An 18,458-nucleotide genomic window follows, 5' to 3' on the forward strand; every position below is an offset into this window, starting at 1 on the left:
GGCAACCAACAGGAGCAAAGCAAGGTAAAGACTGAGGAGGAAGCATGGAGGTGGAGACACATATAAGTTTACTGACTGGAACAGCAGAACTACTGTGGGAAGCTGTAAAATCTGAGACAGAGAGAAAACAAAAACTATAAAAAAATAAACCTTACATTAATGTGTGAAGTATCAGCATGACACTATACATCAGCCACAGCAGCACATATCACTTATTTGCTAGGAACAAGTTCCCTCTCACCCTGCACTAGACAATGCTGCATGGGGAGGGGCGTGTGTGCACTCACTTATTCTTCCCACTGACACCTTTCTACAAAGCACTGTTCCCCTAACAAACTTCAGTTAGTTGATCTTAGGGCCACAGCAGAAAAAGCAGGGCTAATGGGACCAGCAGACTGGATGCTGTTTGCCCAAGGCTGCATGGATACAGTGTGAGATGAGTCACACAGTCTCAAGACTGAAGAGAGCAGTGTATGCAGCTGCACAGATCCTCACGTGCCTGCTGCTCCAGCTTTCTGCTGCATGCGCCTACAGTCAGCCCTACCCATAAACAATCCCCACCACAAGAGGAGTTACCTGGTAACAGTGGTAACCCCAGTAGGACCTTTTCTGATGCAGTGGGAATGGCTGGATGCTGACTTAGGGCTTTGTATTCAGTGCTGCACAGTGCACATCTAAAACAGCACATGGCAATAGCTTGGCATGTCACATGATGCCGGCACGGTCTAGCACAGTTTAAAAAAAAAAAATATATATATATAAGCAGAGTACTTTTGACTGTGACAGTATTAGGACTTAATGTGTGTGTTTCCCATGTCACATCAGCAGTCTGGTATGAACCAAAAAAAAATTATTTTTTTTTTTAGGACTCTTGGGCCCCTCAACAGATACTGGGCCCTGGGCAGCTGCCCCTTTTGCCCTGTGTTAAAGACAGCCCTGGTTAGCTGTTGATAAAACATATAATCTGCTACTACATGCAAACTGGCTTGATTATGAGACTACTAAAGTCTGTTTTACAATGAGTGAACAGTCTCATAATCAAGCCAGTTTAGGAACAGTTTGTGTCTAGGATGAGTCTGAGATCATTTAGTTATCCTGGCTGCTTTGAGCCACACAGGAGGATCTTTTTTACAGTAATGCAGGGTTGAAGAAGGTTAACCCAGGTGAAGCCTGCTGACATAACACTGATCTCACCCAGTCTCACTGAGTGTAGCATTCCACTCAGACTCAGTTAATGTATGCTGGCAGCATCCACTATCTAACTGACTGAGTCTGAGTGAAAATGCTACACTCAGTGAGACTGGATGAGGTTGGTGTTATGTCAGCAGACTCCACTGTGTGTGTCTGTGTGTGACAGAGAGAGAGAGAGAGTGGAGAGAGAGTGTGTGTGTGTCTGACAGAGAGAGAGAGGCCCCTATTTATTAAAGGTCTTGCGGACCTTATCCAACAGTGCGGATCAGATCCGCAAGACCTCGCTAAATGCGGAGAGCAATACGCTCTCCGCATTTAACATTGCACCAGCAGCTCACAAGAGCTGCTGGTGCAACGCCGCCCCCTGCTGACTAGCGGCCACTCGGCCGCCAGCCGGGAGGTGCCAATCAACCCGATCATATTCCAATTGCGGCGATGTCTGTCTTTAGACCGCTGCTTTATAACGGCTGTTTCTGGCAAGTCTGAAGACTCGCCAGAAACACGGGCCATCAAGCTCCATTCGGAGCTTGATAGATAGGCCCCAGTGAGAGAGTGTGTGTGACAGAGAGAGAAAGAGAGTGTGTGTGTGTGTGTGACAGACAGAGAGTGTGTGTGTGTGTGACAGAGAGAGTGTGTCTGTGTGTGACAGAGAGAGTGTGTCTGTGTGTGACAGAGAGAGTGTGTCTGTGTATGTGTGACAGAGAGAGTGTGTGAGTGTGACAGAGAGAGAGTGTGTGTGTGTGTGTGTGACAGAGAGACAGAGAGAGTGTGTGTGTGTGTGTGTGTGTATTTCTCAATTTAATTAGGGCGCTGAAAGGAAAGTATTCTTTTAAGGCTGGCCAGGTATATATTTTATATAGGGTTGCACCAATACTATTTTTTTAAGACCGAGTACAAGTACCGATACTTTTTTTCAAATACTCACCGATACCAATTACCGATACTTTTTTCATGTCATGACAGTTTGCCAAGCACAATACAGACTAATGATTTAAGATTGCTTCTTTATAATTATGAACTGTATATCAAAAGGAATTTTGAAATAATAAAACAGTTTTATGTGCTTGTTGTCACAAAGTTCACAGAAAATGTTTATAAATAAAAATATTATAATAATGTATATTAATAACAATAAATAACAGCTGCAGCAGCTGGGGCTAGAAAGCTACAATTTACAGGGGTGATTACTGGATGCAATTGGGTTGTAGGGTGCCTATATAACTCATCAATCTGACATTTGTACTTACCGGTAATACAAAGTAATATAATTTAATTCTGAAAATAATTTTGGGGAAGGAGTGTCCCAGTAATCCCCTTTGAGAAAAATGGGGCATTTGCATTCTACTGACTCAACAGAAAATAGGGCTGGTCTTCATAATTTCCCTGGGCTGCTATTTATTCCCAGTCCAGTCCTAGCTAAGGATGTTCCTCAGAGTACAGTATGTTTTGAGCATAATTGTGCAAGATGAGAACTAGCAGTATAACAGGCAATCTAGCAATTAGAATAATTTTTCAAAATTTAGTGGCAAGTTCTTATTAAAGAACAGAAGCATCTCTGCATGTTCAGCTATAATTCTGTTTCTGCTATCAGTAAGGACTTTTGATGCTAAGCTGAACAGTCTTTCACTTAGCCTGTGGTATCACCACCTATACTGAACAAATTAATACTGGAGTATAGGCTATTGAATAGCCTAATTATACACAGCTAGCAGAAGAGATTACACTCCCAGTGGGATGCAGGATAGTTAAGTAATAAAATTATAATTTTCCATTGTTCTCTCTATGTATTGAGATTTGGTGTTCCAGCCAAATAAAAGATAAGGAAGCAAGTCTGTTTACACAAACTTAGAACATAATGAGATCTGATATCAGCTTTAAGTTCAACCCATTGTAATAGGCTGTGGTTTCAAAGCACAAAATCAGCTACTTCATATACACAAATAAGCATGAAAATGGAATTTCTCAAATATTTTATATTTTGCAGTTGGTATAACAAGTCATTTAAGATACATTAATGGAAAAACAATTTTACAGTGTACTGTCCCTTTAAGGGCAGAGAGAAAAAATAGGTCAAGGGACCTGTAGATGTAAAACAGGGTATCCTCAGTAAAACAGGGTATCCTCACGGGTTAGGCCTTAAAGGATCTACCATAAATCTTCAAGCGTATAATCATAGGTTACATATAAGCACTTTTCAACCCTGAAATTATAGCAGCAACATTCATAAACTACAGAACAAAATGGTTCTAACTCTAATATAATGAGATCTAACTAGGATCTTTAGCTTGATAACCTTAAGTGAACAGTAAAAACAATTGTAACTCATAATAGCAGCCCATATTTATCATGGTTCCGCTTAACTTGTCTTAGGATAAACATATGATATTTGATCATTTCAGCTACGGGGTAAACAGGGAATAATACAACCTGCTGACATAGGCTGAAATTATGTAGGGGCACTCCAAGCAAAATATCAAACAATAAACATTAGAGCTCTGTGAGAAGCTCAATAATAATCTGTGAGGTCCCCCCTAGTTATGACTTGTCAAAATATTCCTAAGCGGGTATAGTCAGTCTTTGCAGACTTTAGGAAAAGAAAGTGTCACTTAAGGGGTACTCTATATTATGCTCACTGTTCTGCATTACCCCACTCCTATTCTATTATATGCTCTCCTGTATTTTTACGGGTCAGGAAGCAAATGCTTCAGGGCATAAATCCCACTGCAAGAAGTTGAGGCCTGAAAGTAGGGTTCATCTTGTAGTGGCTCGTCAACATTTCCACTGGTCTCAGGAGATCCTAAAACAGGACAATCAAATGCTCTCAGTTTAGCAACTGACAACGGCGAATGGTGAGAATGCTCTGGCTTGTTCCGTATGTTTTCTCCTGCTCTGTAGGAGACTTAGGGAGATCTAAAGTAGAGTGGGTCACAGTAATAGTTGGTTTTTCGCTGGTATGAAACTCTGGTGAGTCGGAATGCCCCCGTACTTCTATGCCTCTAGATTTGTGATTTTTAAGCTTGTTCACAAGCGGCTCAACTGAGTGCGCTGACTGGTTTAAGTCTTCTTTAGCTAGTGGGGTCTGAATATTTACCTGGTCTTGTGGTTCCATACTCTTGAGTTTGCATTCGTTTGCAGTACCCCATGTTGCAGAAACGCTGGCCATACGACTCTGAAAATGCTGGTCTAGTAAGTGTGTCACAGCTTTAACCAGATCCCTGTCGCAAGGCTCCATTTTATAATTAGGCACTATCAGTACTGGTTCCCCTCTGTCCTTTAAAAGATATAGCGGCAGTAGGTGATGGGTGGATGTTTAAAGCACATCAAGTGCTGCATAACGACAGAGCCAAGAGCACCCTGCCCGGGGGTATAGTAAACGGCGAGTTTTTGAAGCGGCTCCAGGCGCCGATACCAGCAGCAATTCTACCGATATTAGGTACAATAGTCGTGGCTTCTTAAGTGCAAAACAGTTCTAGTAAGAAGATATGAAGCGGATCAATTTGTGGCTGGCTGAATTTTTATGATTATCTGAGAAAAGCTGTAGCAGCATGTGGCTATGCGACTGATCATGCCCACTGTCCGGAAGTCCCCCCCCCCTCCCCAAGAGATATTAGTTTTAAGGGACAGTAAAGTCAAAATTAAATGTTAATAATTCAGACAGAGCATGCAATTTTAAACAACTTTCTAATTTACTTTTATCTAATTTGCTTCCTTCTTGTGGTATCTTTTGTTCGAAATCATAACTAGGCAGGCTGAGGAACAGCAATGCACTACTGGGTGCTAGCTCCCTTTACTGCATTGCTGATAAACAAAGGATACCAAGAGAAATAAGTCAATTTGATGTGAATTTAAAAGTTATTTAAATTATATGCTGCATCTAAACTATGAAAGAAAAAAGTTTTATGTCTCTTTAACAAACAAGTTGTTATGTATCTAGCCAACGGTCTTCCTCATTAAAAGAAAATAAAAACACCACATTTTAAAAATAGCCTCTTTCAGATTCAACAAAGAAAAATATAATACAGGTAGAAAACCCTTTATCCAAACTGCTTGGAGCCAGAAAAGGTTTGGATTTTGGAATATTTGCATCTGTAAAATGGGACAATTTGGAGAGGGGGTGGGACCAAGTGTAAACAACAATATTTTATGTAATTTTGGCAATATTTACATGTCATATTACAGCTTATTAGGGATGCCCATTCGGATCTTTCATGAAGATCCGAATGCGGAAGTGAGCAGCGGCTCGTGCCCTTCGGATATTTCAAATCTTTCTCTATTTCTATTTGCAAATCTAGATTTTAGAGTGGGGATCTTTTACAAGAACCAATCCAGTTATGAAAATATCCGAAGGGCATTAACCGCTACTTACTTACTTACGCATTTGGATCCTCACGAAAGATCTGAATGTGCATCCCTACAGCTTATACATGTAACCTAAAGGTAGTTTTATATCATTTGTAATACTTTTGTATACATAGTACCCTCAGAAAGATACTGTATTACTGTAATCAGAAAGGTAATGTTGTTTTAAGTAAATATAGACTATTTGCATTTTAGAACACATAAAGCATACAAAAGACACAGGCAGAAAACATTGGGACTTACATGCAAAAATAGTAATTGTTAATAATTCCATTTAAAAAAAAGTTTGTTTGGATTTTGGAATTCCAGATTTGGAGATTTGTGCCTGTACTGGGTTTATCTTCAGTCTGATGAGGTAAGTGCTGGACTTTATATACCCAGAGTCTTATTAATGCTTTGTTATAAATTTAGACCAAGCAGAAAGCGAAATGCAACAGGATAACAATCCAATTTAAAATCTTCAAAATATGTCATAGTACAGGGTTCAGTTTCAGAATTTGTGTTCAGCAAGTTGCAGAATCTGAGCAAAATTTCCTTCAAAACGTGTTCAATACATCTAGTTCATCTATCCCAAGAAAGTTTATTATAAATACACAGGTTTATCTTTATCCTTAATATTTGTTTATGGGGTAAACATTTGTCATTAGAGGGTATATTCATATACAATGGCAGATGTAAACTACAAACATAACATGCATTTATGCAAGTAGTTCTATTTGCAGGTCAGAATAACAAGTCATTTAACAAACCTGAGTTCTAATAAATATTATGACACATGACGTCCTCTTGACCTCATGTCACTTGTACATAAAAGAAAAGGAAGAGACAAACATAGCAAGAAAGCTGGGTTCTTTTAGGCCTCAATTAGCTCATCTCATTGAAAGTCAGATTATGAAGGGAGTAACATATTATAGTAGTGAGGGGCCCAGAAGCAGAAGTTTTTTATTTTAAAGTTTTAAAATACAGCAGCAGTTGAAAATTGCATTGTAAATGAGCTATAAAAAAAGTTACGTTTTTAAAATGTCTCGAATAAACTTGTTTCCTTTGCTCTTATTCAAAGAATCACATAATTATAAGATACAAATGTAGTAATAAAAAGGTGCCGATCAAAAGAACGTCTTGGATTCAGGAGTCATAGCTTTGCAGACAGGGAAAGGCTAGAGGGTGGGGTTGAAAAAATCTGCCACTCTACAGTGCTGCTCCGAAATTTGACAATGTTTCGCTCTGGCTGCAATGTTACAAAGTGCATCCAGGGCACAGCGCTGTTGGAAGAGATCACCCTGAGCAGCACTGAAAAATTATAGCGCTAACAGCTCCTGCATGCATCTTGTTCTTTCTGCAGACATGCTGCATTTTCTGTGATCTCAGATCACAGCATGTTCTGCCTTGGGGGCGAGGAGAGTAGCATATTCTAAAGCTTATAGATATTGCATAGCATGGATCTCTCTATTTATACATAAGGCAAGGCATTTAAGTGAATTCAAGCAATAGCATTATTTAAACACAACAGACACAGTAAGCTACACATATATATTTAAATAAGGATATTGTGTGCTGATATTATGGCAATACTTAATATGAAGAATGCATGAAAGATACTTTATATAATAATCTTCCAGATCATTTGAAAGACAAGAAATCTGGGATAAAAGTTCTGGGATAAAAGTTTAATTACACTATTACACTAGTTTAGTCCAAATTTCACATGTCTACTTGGAATGTGTAGTGTAATGTCTGATGAATGTCGTTCTATCTATTTTTTAAAATAAATTAACATAAATAGATAAAAGATCTTTCCCAATTAAGTTTTCTACATCCTGAAGTCTGGTAGAAATTTTAGCAAGCCATCCAAACTAAAGTTATTTGATATATTTTGAGCTGGTACTACATCAGATACTAAACCTAATATATATATATATATATATATACATACACACACACACATATATATATATATATATATATATATATATATATATATATATATATATATATATATATGTGTATACACACACACACACACATACTATAAATATATATACATATATATGTATATATACACACACACATATATATATATATATATATATATATATATATATATATATATATATATATATATTATCTCACAAAAGTGAGTAAACCCCTCACATTTTTGTAAATATTTTATTATATCTTTTTATATGACAACACTGAAGAAATTACACTTTGCTACAATGTAAAGTAGTGAGTGTACAGTAAAATTTACTGTCCCTTCAAAACACAGCCATTAAAGGGACACTGAACCCAAATGTTTTCTTTCGTGATTCAGATAGAGCATGCAATTTTAGGCAACTTTCTAATTTACTCCGGCTATCAATTTTTCTTCGTTCTCTTGCTATCTTTATTTGAAAAAGAATGCATCTAAGCTTCTTTTTTTGGTTCAGTACTCTGGACAGCACTTTTTATAGATGGATGAATTTATCCACCAATCAGCAAGAACAACCCAGGTTGTTCACCATGCTTGACTGTAGGCAAGACACACTTGTTTTTGTACTCTTCACCTGGTTGCCGCCACACACGCTTGACACCATCTGATCCAAATAAGTTAAACTTAGTCTCATCAGACCACAGGACATGGTTCCAGTAATCCATGTCCTTAGTCTGCTTGTCTTCAGCAAACGGTTTGCAGGCTTTCTTGAGCATCATCTTTAGAAGAGGCTTCCTTCTGGGACGACAGCCATGCAGATTAATTTGATGCAGTGTATGGCATATGGTCTGAGCACTGACAGGCTGACCCCCCACGCCTTCAACCTCTGCAGCAATACTGGCAACACTCATACCTCTATTTCCTAAAGACCACCTCTGGATATGACGCTGAGCACGTGCACTCAACTTCTTTGGTCGACCATGGTGAGGCCTATTCTGAGTGGAACCTGTCCTGTGAAACCGCTGTATGGTCTTGCCCACCGTGCTGCAGCTCAGTTTCAGGGTCTTGGCAATCTTCTTATAGCCTAGGCCATCTTTATGTAGAGGAACAATTCTTTTTTTCAGATCCTCAGAGAGTTCTTTGCCATGAGGTGCCATGTTGAACTTCCAGTGACCAGTATAAGAGAGTGTGAGAGCGATAACACCAAATTAAACACACCTGCTCCCCATTCACACCTGAGACCTTGTAACATAACGAGTCACATGACACTGGGGAGGGAAAATAGCTAATTGGGACCAATTTGGACATTTCCACTTAGGGGTGTACTCACTTTTGTTGCCAACGGATTAAACATTGATGGCTGTGTGTTGAGTTATTTTGAGGGGACAGCAAATTTACACTGTTATACAGGCTGTACATTCACTACTTTACATTGTAGCAAAGTGTCATTTCTTCAGTGTTGTCACATGAAAAGATATAGTAAAATATTTACAAAAATGTGAGGGTTTGTACTCACTTTTGTGGGATACTTTATATATATGTGTGTGTGTGTATATAACAGTATAAACATATTGACTAAGTTTTAGAAGTAAAATTCATATTTTATATGACATAGCGAATAAAACACAAACTTACTGGCAGAGTGATCAAATCCTTTAGCAGAGTGGACAATGAAATGGAGAAAACCATAGAGACCAGGAGACTCGTCATCTAGAAGAGAAGACATGCAAGCTGTTAGAAGCTACAGTAGAAATAAAGCTTGGCTAATTATAGATTGTATGACTACAGCATCATTTCCCATTCTAGGTGATCAGAAAATATGAAAGCCCAGACCACGTAAGGAAAGTAATGGAAAAAGGCCAGGCTGATGCTAGGGAGGGTAAGCAAAAGAGTCACATGACCTTATGTTGATCTTACTGCCAATGTAGCGGCCAATCAGCCATGTTTGGAGCATTTAGTACATTACTATTCCAGTGGGCGTAGGAGTTGTTGACACTCTGGCTCCTGTTATAAACTCAGAGATACAATATCTAATAACAGCTTTGAGCATATCTAAATATCCTTGCTTAGGCAGTAATAAATAAATGTATATTGGGATTCAACTGTTTCTATCATGTATATGAAAATTAAAACATAAATAATATAAGGAACTTCCTATCAGCCAATGAGCATTAGAAGTAAATACACAACTCATAAACCATTTTGACATCCATTGTATGGCATAAAAAATAATTTTAATATGTTTAAATATGTTTCCATTTGTTTTTTTTTTAAAGGGATATATAAGTGCAAAAAGAAAACGTTAGAGCATTTTATTAGTTTGCTATTGCTTGTGTATACCTATGTGATTAACTCCTGCAAAGTTAGTCAGTTCTTTTGCAGCAATGCACTACTGGGAGCTAGCTGACCCCATCTGGCGAGCCAATGACAAAAAGGTATATGTAGCCACTAATTACCAACTACCTCCCAGTAGTACATTACTGCACAAGAGCCAACCTATTTTCAACATAGAATATCAAGGAAACAAAGTCAATTTTATTATAAAGGTATATTAAAAAGTCTCTTAAAATTGCATGTTCTACCTGAGTCATGGTCTTCTGCGTTAGTATAGTGATGCCCATTCCATAGTGACCACAATAAACTGACTAGCAGCACCTTGCTATTTATGTGTCTTTATTAAACATTTTATTAATTGGATGTATTGTGTAATATGATCGGCTTGTTTCTTTTATTAAGTTGCTATGTGTCTTATAGTTTATATTATTATCTCCTAATGTTCCTTTACCAAGACTAAGAATCTGTCCCAAGATCCGTCTGTAGACAAGGGCAGGATAAGTGGTGATCAAATCCACTTCAGTTTAGCTTTATTAAAGCAGTATTCCTTGCCCCAGCTTTATCCCCTGCAGCTTCCGTGCTTACATCAAGTATTTCCGTTCTACCTGGGAGAGATCGCTGGGAATAAGCTCACATTCCACATGCTCTACCAGGGATGCTGGGGGAAGGGAGCCTAGCTCAGTGCTTGCAACACTAGATAACATAATAAAGTCGCAACATGATGATACTGCAAGTATTTAGAAACACCTTGGTATTTGTAGCTTCTCTATCCCCTAGGATAAGCAGAAGAGTGAAAGAAAAAGGAGAAGGATTTATATGATTTAATAAATGATTTAGGCTGAGGAAAAAGAACAGTTTAAAGCACTACAAAAGGAGGCCTATTTCCAGGCGTGTTCAAATAGAATTGTGTGTGTGTGATGCTGCTAATATACGCTTGCTGCTTATACAGGGAGTGCAGAATTATTAGGCAAATGAGTATTTTGACCACATCATCCTCTTTATGCATGTTGTCTTACTCCAAGCTGTATAGGCTTGAAAGCCTACTACCAATTAAGCATATTAGGTGATGTGCATCTCTGTAATGAGAAGGGGTGTGGTCTAATGACATCAACACCCTATATCAGGTGTGCATAATTATTAGGCAACTTCCTTTCCTTTGGCAAAATGGGTCAAAAGAAGGACTTGACAGGCTCAGAAAAGTCAAAAATAGTGAGATATCTTGCAGAGGGATGCAGCACTCTTAAAATTGCAAAGCTTATGAAGCGTGATCATCGAACAATCAAGTGTTTCATTCAAAATAGTCAACAGGGTCGCAAGAAGCGTGTGGAAAAACCAAGGCGCAAAATAACTGCCCATGAACTGAGAAAAGTCAAGCGTGCAGCTGCCAAGATGCCACTTGCCACCAGTTTGGCCATATTTCAGAGCTGCAACATCACTGGAGTGCCCAAAAGCACAAGGTGTGCAATACTCAGAGACATGGCCAAGGTAAGAAAGGCTGAAAGACGACCACCACTGAACAAGACACACAAGCTGAAACGTCAAGACTGGGCCAAGAAATATCTCAAGACTGATTTTTCTATGGTTTTATGGACTGATGAAATGAGAGTGAGTCTTGATGGGCCAGATGGATGGGCCCGTGGCTGGATTGGTAAAGGGCAGAGAGCTCCAGTCCGACTCAGACGCCAGCAAGGTGGAGGTGGAGTACTGGTTTGGGCTGGTATCATCAAAGATGAGCTTGTGGGGCCTTTTCGGGTTGAGGATGGAGTCAAGCTCAACTCCCAGTCCTACTGACAGTTTCTGGAAGACACCTTCTTCAAGCAGTGGTACAGGAAGAAGTCTGCATCCTTCAAGAAAAACATGATTTTCATGCAGGACAATGCTCCATCACACGCGTCCAAGTACTCCACAGCGTGGCTGGCAAGAAAGGGTATAAAAGAAGAAAATCTAATGACATGGCCTCCTTGTTCACCTGATCTGAACCCCATTGAGAACCTGTGGTCCATCATCAAATGTGAGATTTACAAGGAGGGAAAACAGTACACCTCTCTGAACAGTGTCTGGGAGGCTGTGGTTGCTGCTGCACGCAATGTTGATGGTGAACAGATCAAAACACTGACAGAATCCATGGATGGCAGGCTTTTGAGTGTCCTTGCAAAGAAAGGTGGCTATATTGGTCGCTGATTTGTTTTTGTTTTGTTTTTGAATGTCAGAAATGTATATTTGTGAATGTTGAGATGTTATATTGGTTTCACTGGTAAAAATAAATAATTGAAATGGGTATATATTTGTTTTTTGTTAAGTTGCCTAATAATTATGCACAGTAATAGTCACCTGCACACACAGATATCCCCCTAAAATAGCTATAACTAAAAACAAACTAAAAACTACTTCCAAAACTATTCAGCTTTGATATTAATGAGTTTTTTGGGTTCATTGAGAACATGGTTGTTGTTCAATAATAAAATTAATCCTCAAAAATACAACTTGCCTAATAATTCTGCACTCCCTGTATACGCTTGCTGCTTATATACGCTTTGCTGCTAATATACGCTTTGCTGCTAATATACGCTTTGCTGCTTATATATGCTTTGCTGCTAATATACGCTTTGCTGCTTATATACGCTTTGCTGCTAATATAGGCTTTGCTGCTTATATACGCTTTGCTGCTAATATACACTTTGCTGCTTATATAAGCTTTGCTGCTAATATAGGCTTTGCTGCTTATATACGCTTTGCTGCTTATATATGCTTTGCTGCTAATATACGCTTTGCTGCTAATATAGGCTTTGCTGCTAATATACGCTTTGCTGCTAATATACGCTTTGCTGCTTATATACGCTTTGCTGCTAATATAGGCTTTGCTGCTAATATACGCTTTGCTGCTAATATACACTTTGCTGCTTATATAAGCTTTCCATGTTGCTGTCTTATATTATTGTATATTTATGTACTTGTTTAGGAGAGCTTTATGCATTTGCCAAGCATTATTCCCTTACACTATCCTGACCACCTCCACTAAAAGTCTAATCCAGGGGTCACCTACTATTTCTGTAAAGAAATGCGTTCTCTAATTTCTCTTGCACCTGCTAAACTCATGCCCCCTTGATCTAGGGTTACTCTTTTGTGAGAAATGCTTCTATCCTCATGATATATAAATTGAAGGTTTTCATTGCATTACCTCTATCTCTTCTCTGATGGTAAAAAATAGGGTTGTAAAGTAGTAGCTATAGTTTGAACAGTGCCTAGAACATTTAAATCTTTCTGGAGACAGTTATCAGAACTGGACTCACAATGAGTCTTATCTATTGATCTATAAAGTGACATAAGAACCTCGCTTTGTCTGCTGCTATAACCTCTTCCTATACAACCAAGCAACCAGCCTTATTGCTGGACTACTGCATGTTCAAGTTCCATTCATCTTATTGGCTGTAAAGTGCTACTGAGCCTACAATTAACCTTTGGGTATTTGCACCCTGAAATATACAGAAAATGTCTGTCCATAAAGAGAGGCACCTATGTTTAAAGGGACATGAAAGTAAAAATGAAAGTTTCATGGTTCAGATAAAGCATGTAGTTTTAGGAGACTTTTCAATTTACTTCTGTTATCAAATTTACTTCTATCTCTTGGTACCCCCTATAGGGAAGGGTTGAAAAAATCAGCCACTCTACAGTGGTGCTCTAAAATTTGACTGTTCTCTTCAAACAACACTTCGCTCTGAATGCAATGTGTTAAGGGACATATTTACACAGTGCAGCCCGAGCACAGCGCTGTTTGAAGAGATCAGCCCGATGTGGAACAGCACTGAAAACACTAATAGTTCCTGCATGTGTCCTGTTCTTTCTGCAGACATGCTGCATTTTCTGTGATGACATCTCAGATCACTGTATGTTCTGCCTTTGGGGGTGTGGAGAGTAGCATATTCCCCTACACAGGGTTTACAGACAGTTATACGCAAGCAACAGTGCAATAATAAAATATTCTAGCAGATAAGCTTTTTTGCTTTAACGCTTTTATGCTGCATGAAATGAGAGAATTTTTTTTTATGCTTACCTGATAAAAAAATTTCTTTCCGGACATGGAGAGTCCACAACGTCATTCCAATTACTAGTGGGATATTCACTCCTGGCCAGTAGGGGTTGGCAAAGAGCACCCCAGCAAAGCTGTTAAGTGTCACATAAGTGCCATAACCTCCAGTCATTCAGCAGAAGGGAAATAGAAAAAGAAGATAACACAAAGGTGTAGAGGTGCCTGAGGTTTAGTAAAACATTACTGTCTAATCTTAAGGGTGGGGTTGTCCGGAAAGAAATTTATCAAGGTAAGCATACATTTTATTTTATTTCCTAAGACATGGAGAGTCTACGACATCATTTCAATTACTAGTGGGAACCAATACCCAAGCTAGGACACAGTATCAACAGGGAGGGAGAACAAGACAGGAAGACCTAAACAGAAGGCACCACCACTTGAAGAACCTTTCTCCCAAAAGAGGCCTCAGCCGAGGCAAAAGTATCAAATTTGGAAAAAGTATGCAGAGAGGACCATGTTGCCGCCTTGCAAATCTGTGCCACAGAAGCTTCATTTTTGAAAGTCCAAGAAGAGGAGACAGCCCTAGTGGAATGAGCTCAGGAGGCTGCTGTCCAGCAGTCTCACAAGCAAAACGAATCATACTTCTCAACAAGAGGGAAAGAAAAGTAGACGTAGCCTTCTGACCCTTACACTTTCCAGAGAAACAAACAAGGCAGAAGACTGGCGAAAATCCTTAGTAGATAAAATTTGAGAGCATGCACAACATCCAAGTTATGCAACAGACGTTCCTTATGAGAAGAAGGATTAGGACAGAGAGAAGGAACAACAATTTCCTGATTAATATTTCAATCCGAAACTACCTTAGAGAGAAACCCCAATTTAGTACGAAGGACCGACTTATCCGCGTGAAAAATAAGATAAGGCGAATTGCACTGCAAAGCTGAGAGTTCGGAAACTCTCTGAGCAGATGAAATAGCGATAAGAAACAAAACCTTTCAAGATAACAGCTTAATATCTAAGCAATGCATTGGCTCAAACAGAGCCTGCTGCAAAACTCTAAGAACTAGGTTAAGGCTCCAAGGAGGAGCAACAGGTTTAAACACAGGCCTGATTCTGACCAGGGCCTGACAAAAAGATTGAACATCTGGCACATCCGCCAGACGCTTATGTAAAAGAATAGATAATGCAGAAATCTGACTTTTCAGAGAACTGACTGACAACCCTTTCTCCAGATCATCCTGGAGAAAAAGACAAAATTCTAAGAATCCTGACCCTACTCCAAGAGTAGCCCTTCAATTCACACCAATAAAGTTATTTACGCCATACCTTATGGTAAATTTTACGAGTAACAGGCTTGTGAGCCTGCAGCATGGTATCAATGACTGATTCAGAAAACCCACGCTTAGCCAGAACTAAGCATTTAATCTCCATGCAGTCAGCTTCAGGGAAACGAGATTTGGATGGAGGAAAGGACCCTGAGTTAGAAGATCCTTCCTCAGAGGTAGCCTCCAAGGAGGAAGAAATGACATCTTCACTAGGTCTGCAAACCAGATCCTGCAAGACCATGCAGGAGCTCTTAGAATTACAGAGACTCTCTCCTGTTTGATATTAGCAATGACTTGTGGAAGGAGCGCAAATGGAGGAAACAGGTAAGCTAGACTGAAATCCCAAGGAACCGCAAGAGCATCTATCAGGGCGGCCTGAGGATCTCTTGACCTTGAACCGTACCTTGGAAGCTTGGCGTTTTGACGAGACGTCATCAGATCCAACTCTAGCACCTCACACTTGAGGATTAACCTGGAGAACACCTCCAGATGGAGAGTCCACTCCCCGGAATGAAAAATTTGACTGTTCAGAAAATCCGCCTCCCAGTTGTCCACTCCTGGAATGTGGATGGCAGATAGAAGACAATTGTGAGCTTCAGCCCACTGAATAATCCGAGCCACCTCCTTCATGGCTAAGGAACTCTGAGTTCCTCCATGGTGGTTGATGTAAGCCACTGAGGTGATGTTGTCTGACTGGAACCTGATAAACTGGGCTAAGGACAATTGAGGCCAAGCCATCAGAGTGTTGAAGATCGCTCTCAACTCCAAGATGTTTGTTTATGGGGAGAGAAGACTCCTCTCGAGTCCATAGACCCTGAGCCTTTAATGAGTCCCAGACTGCTCCCCAGCCTAGCAAGCTGGCGTCTATGGTCAGAATCACCCAGGAGGGTCTCCGAAAGCATGTGCCCTGAGACAGATGATCCTGAGAAATCCACCATGAGAGTCTCTTGTCAACTGGTCCAGATCTATCCTCTGAGACAGATCAGAATGGTCTCCTTTGCATTGTCTGAGCATAAATAACTGCAGAGCTCTCAAATGGAATTGAGCAAAGGGAATGATGTCAATGGAAGCGACCATCAGACCAATAACCTCCATGCATTGAGCCACTGATGGCGGAACAGTAGACTGTAGTGAGAGGCAAGAAGAGAGAAGTTTGGATTTTCTGACCTCCGTCAAAAAAATCTTCAAAGATAGGGAATCTATGATGGTCCCTAAGAACACCCTTGTAGCTGGAACAAAGGAACTCTTCTCCAGATTCAGTTTCCATATGTGGGAACGTAGAAAAGACAACAATATCTCTGTATGAGAGTTTGCTTATTGAAAAGATTGCGCCTGAACCAATATGTCGTCCAGGTAAGGCACCACTGCAATTCCCTGAGACCTGACAACTGCCAAGAGAGCCCCCAGAACCCTTTTTTAGAAAATTCTGGGAGCTGTGGCAAGGCCAAACGGAAGAGCAACAAACTGAAAGTGCTTGTCTAGAAAAGTGAATCTCAGAAACTGGTGATGATCCCTGTGGATGGGAACATGAAGATACGCGTCCTTCAGGTCTATGGTAGTCATGAACCAAAGGAAGAAGGGAACGAATGGTTTCCATTTTGAAGGACAGTACCCTGCGAAACTTGTTGAGACAAAATGGGTCGAAAAGTTCCCTCTGTTTTGGGAACCATAAAGAGATTTGAATAGAATCCTAGACCCTGTTCTCTCACTGGAACTGGAACAATAACTCCCAGGGAGGAAAGGTCCTGAACGCAGCTTAAGAATGCCTCTCTTTTTACCTGATCCGCAGATAACCTTGAGAGGAGAAATCTGACCCTGGGAGGACGAGATTTTAATTCTATCTTGTAACCCTGGGATACTAGGTCCACAGCCCCAGGATCTGGGACATCTCATATCCACGCTTGACGAAACCAGGAAAATCTGCCCCCCCAATTGATCCTTCATGCTGACTTACCTGTAGAAAAACAAACAGAGTCTTCACAATGGCCTAGTACCACCGACATAGAGGTTGTTGGTATAATAAGCTGATTTAATACTCACAAAAATTGCGCACCCAATGGTGCTAACGAAGCAGGCTAGAACTTTTAAACAGTGGTCCAGCTCACTGATCCTCACCGACAATCGTGTCAGCTCAGATAATCTCAGGAGGCGATGCCCTTTATCTGTATATGGAAGAAGAGAAGAAGAACCATAGCCCAATACCGTATGGTCAGGGGAAGGATAGTGAAAACCAAATGATTGCACTTACAAGATAGAGAGCACCTCCAGGTGCAGTAAGAGCAGACTGGGATTTTGCAGCCTCCCAGCTGACTGAACTCCACAGCAAACAGTGACGGATAATCCAAAGATTTCCCAAAGTGGTGTTGGAATAAACACCACCAAAGCGGCAAGTGTATAGATAAAACCCAAAACTTATTTCAAAAGTAACGTGTTTCTCAGCCCCTTACAGGGTTGTTTCCTCAGGCTATGATAAAATATAACTAAAATACACTTGCTATATATAAAGGGAACAAGATACTCTCTGATTATACAATTGATAAAAAACACCTGTGGTAATTAGTTGTCATAGTAACCAGAGAATAACACAATGACCTCACCGATCAGTAAAAACATATACATGTAAACAAATGTGTAAAAAAGAGATATAGAAATATATAACATATATCATTCTATGGGATAGGATGATAGGCTATTTGATACAAATACTTCATAACAAACAATGCCATAATAAATAAAATTGATACATATATTATATAACAATTAATAACATGCTTCCTTATATATACGTTTATAAATCTGCCACTTTGTATTTATGAACCTACTCTCTTTAGATACCATAAAAGCTATGCTAATACACATTTGTATATATTTGTGATATTATAATATTTACGGCTAGATTACGAGTTGTGCGTTAGGGTAAAAAAGCAGCGTTAAGAGGTCCTAACGCTGCTTTTTTACGCCCAATGGTATTACGAGTCTTGAAGGTATAGGTGTACCGCACACTTCTTTGGCCTTACCGCAAAACGACTTACGTAAACTTCGTAGTCTTTTTTCTATGGGACTTCCATAGCGCCGGTATTACGAGTCTGTCCTGGGAGGCCAAAAAGTGAGCGGTACACCCTACCCCGTCAAGAATCCTAACGCATTCTAAAGTCAGTAGTTAAGAGCTTTATGTTACAACGCCGTAACATAAAACTCATAACTTAAGTGCTAAAAAGTACACTAACACCCATAAACTACCTATTAACCCCTAAACCGAGGCCCTCCCGCATCGCAAACACTATAATAAAAATTAACTTTAACCCCTAATCTG

The 18,458-nt window shown here is 39.7% G+C and overlaps 1 protein-coding gene across 3 annotated transcripts in view; it reads right to left on the minus strand.

Annotated features, from left to right (window-relative positions):
* Window positions 1-18,458, minus strand: part of ABR (ABR activator of RhoGEF and GTPase) — a 1,041,787-nt gene that overhangs the window by 107,593 nt on the left and 915,736 nt on the right. For all 3 annotated transcript variants that reach the window (XM_053706127.1, XM_053706128.1, XM_053706129.1), the window contains one exon: window positions 9,095-9,169. In XM_053706127.1, coding sequence (XP_053562102.1) covers window positions 9,095-9,169 — 75 coding nt within the window. The remainder of the gene's footprint in view (window positions 1-9,094; window positions 9,170-18,458) is intronic.

Source organism: Bombina bombina, chromosome 3, assembly GCF_027579735.1.
Source record: "Bombina bombina isolate aBomBom1 chromosome 3, aBomBom1.pri, whole genome shotgun sequence".
In the NCBI taxonomy this organism is placed as follows: domain Eukaryota; kingdom Metazoa; phylum Chordata; class Amphibia; order Anura; family Bombinatoridae; genus Bombina; species Bombina bombina.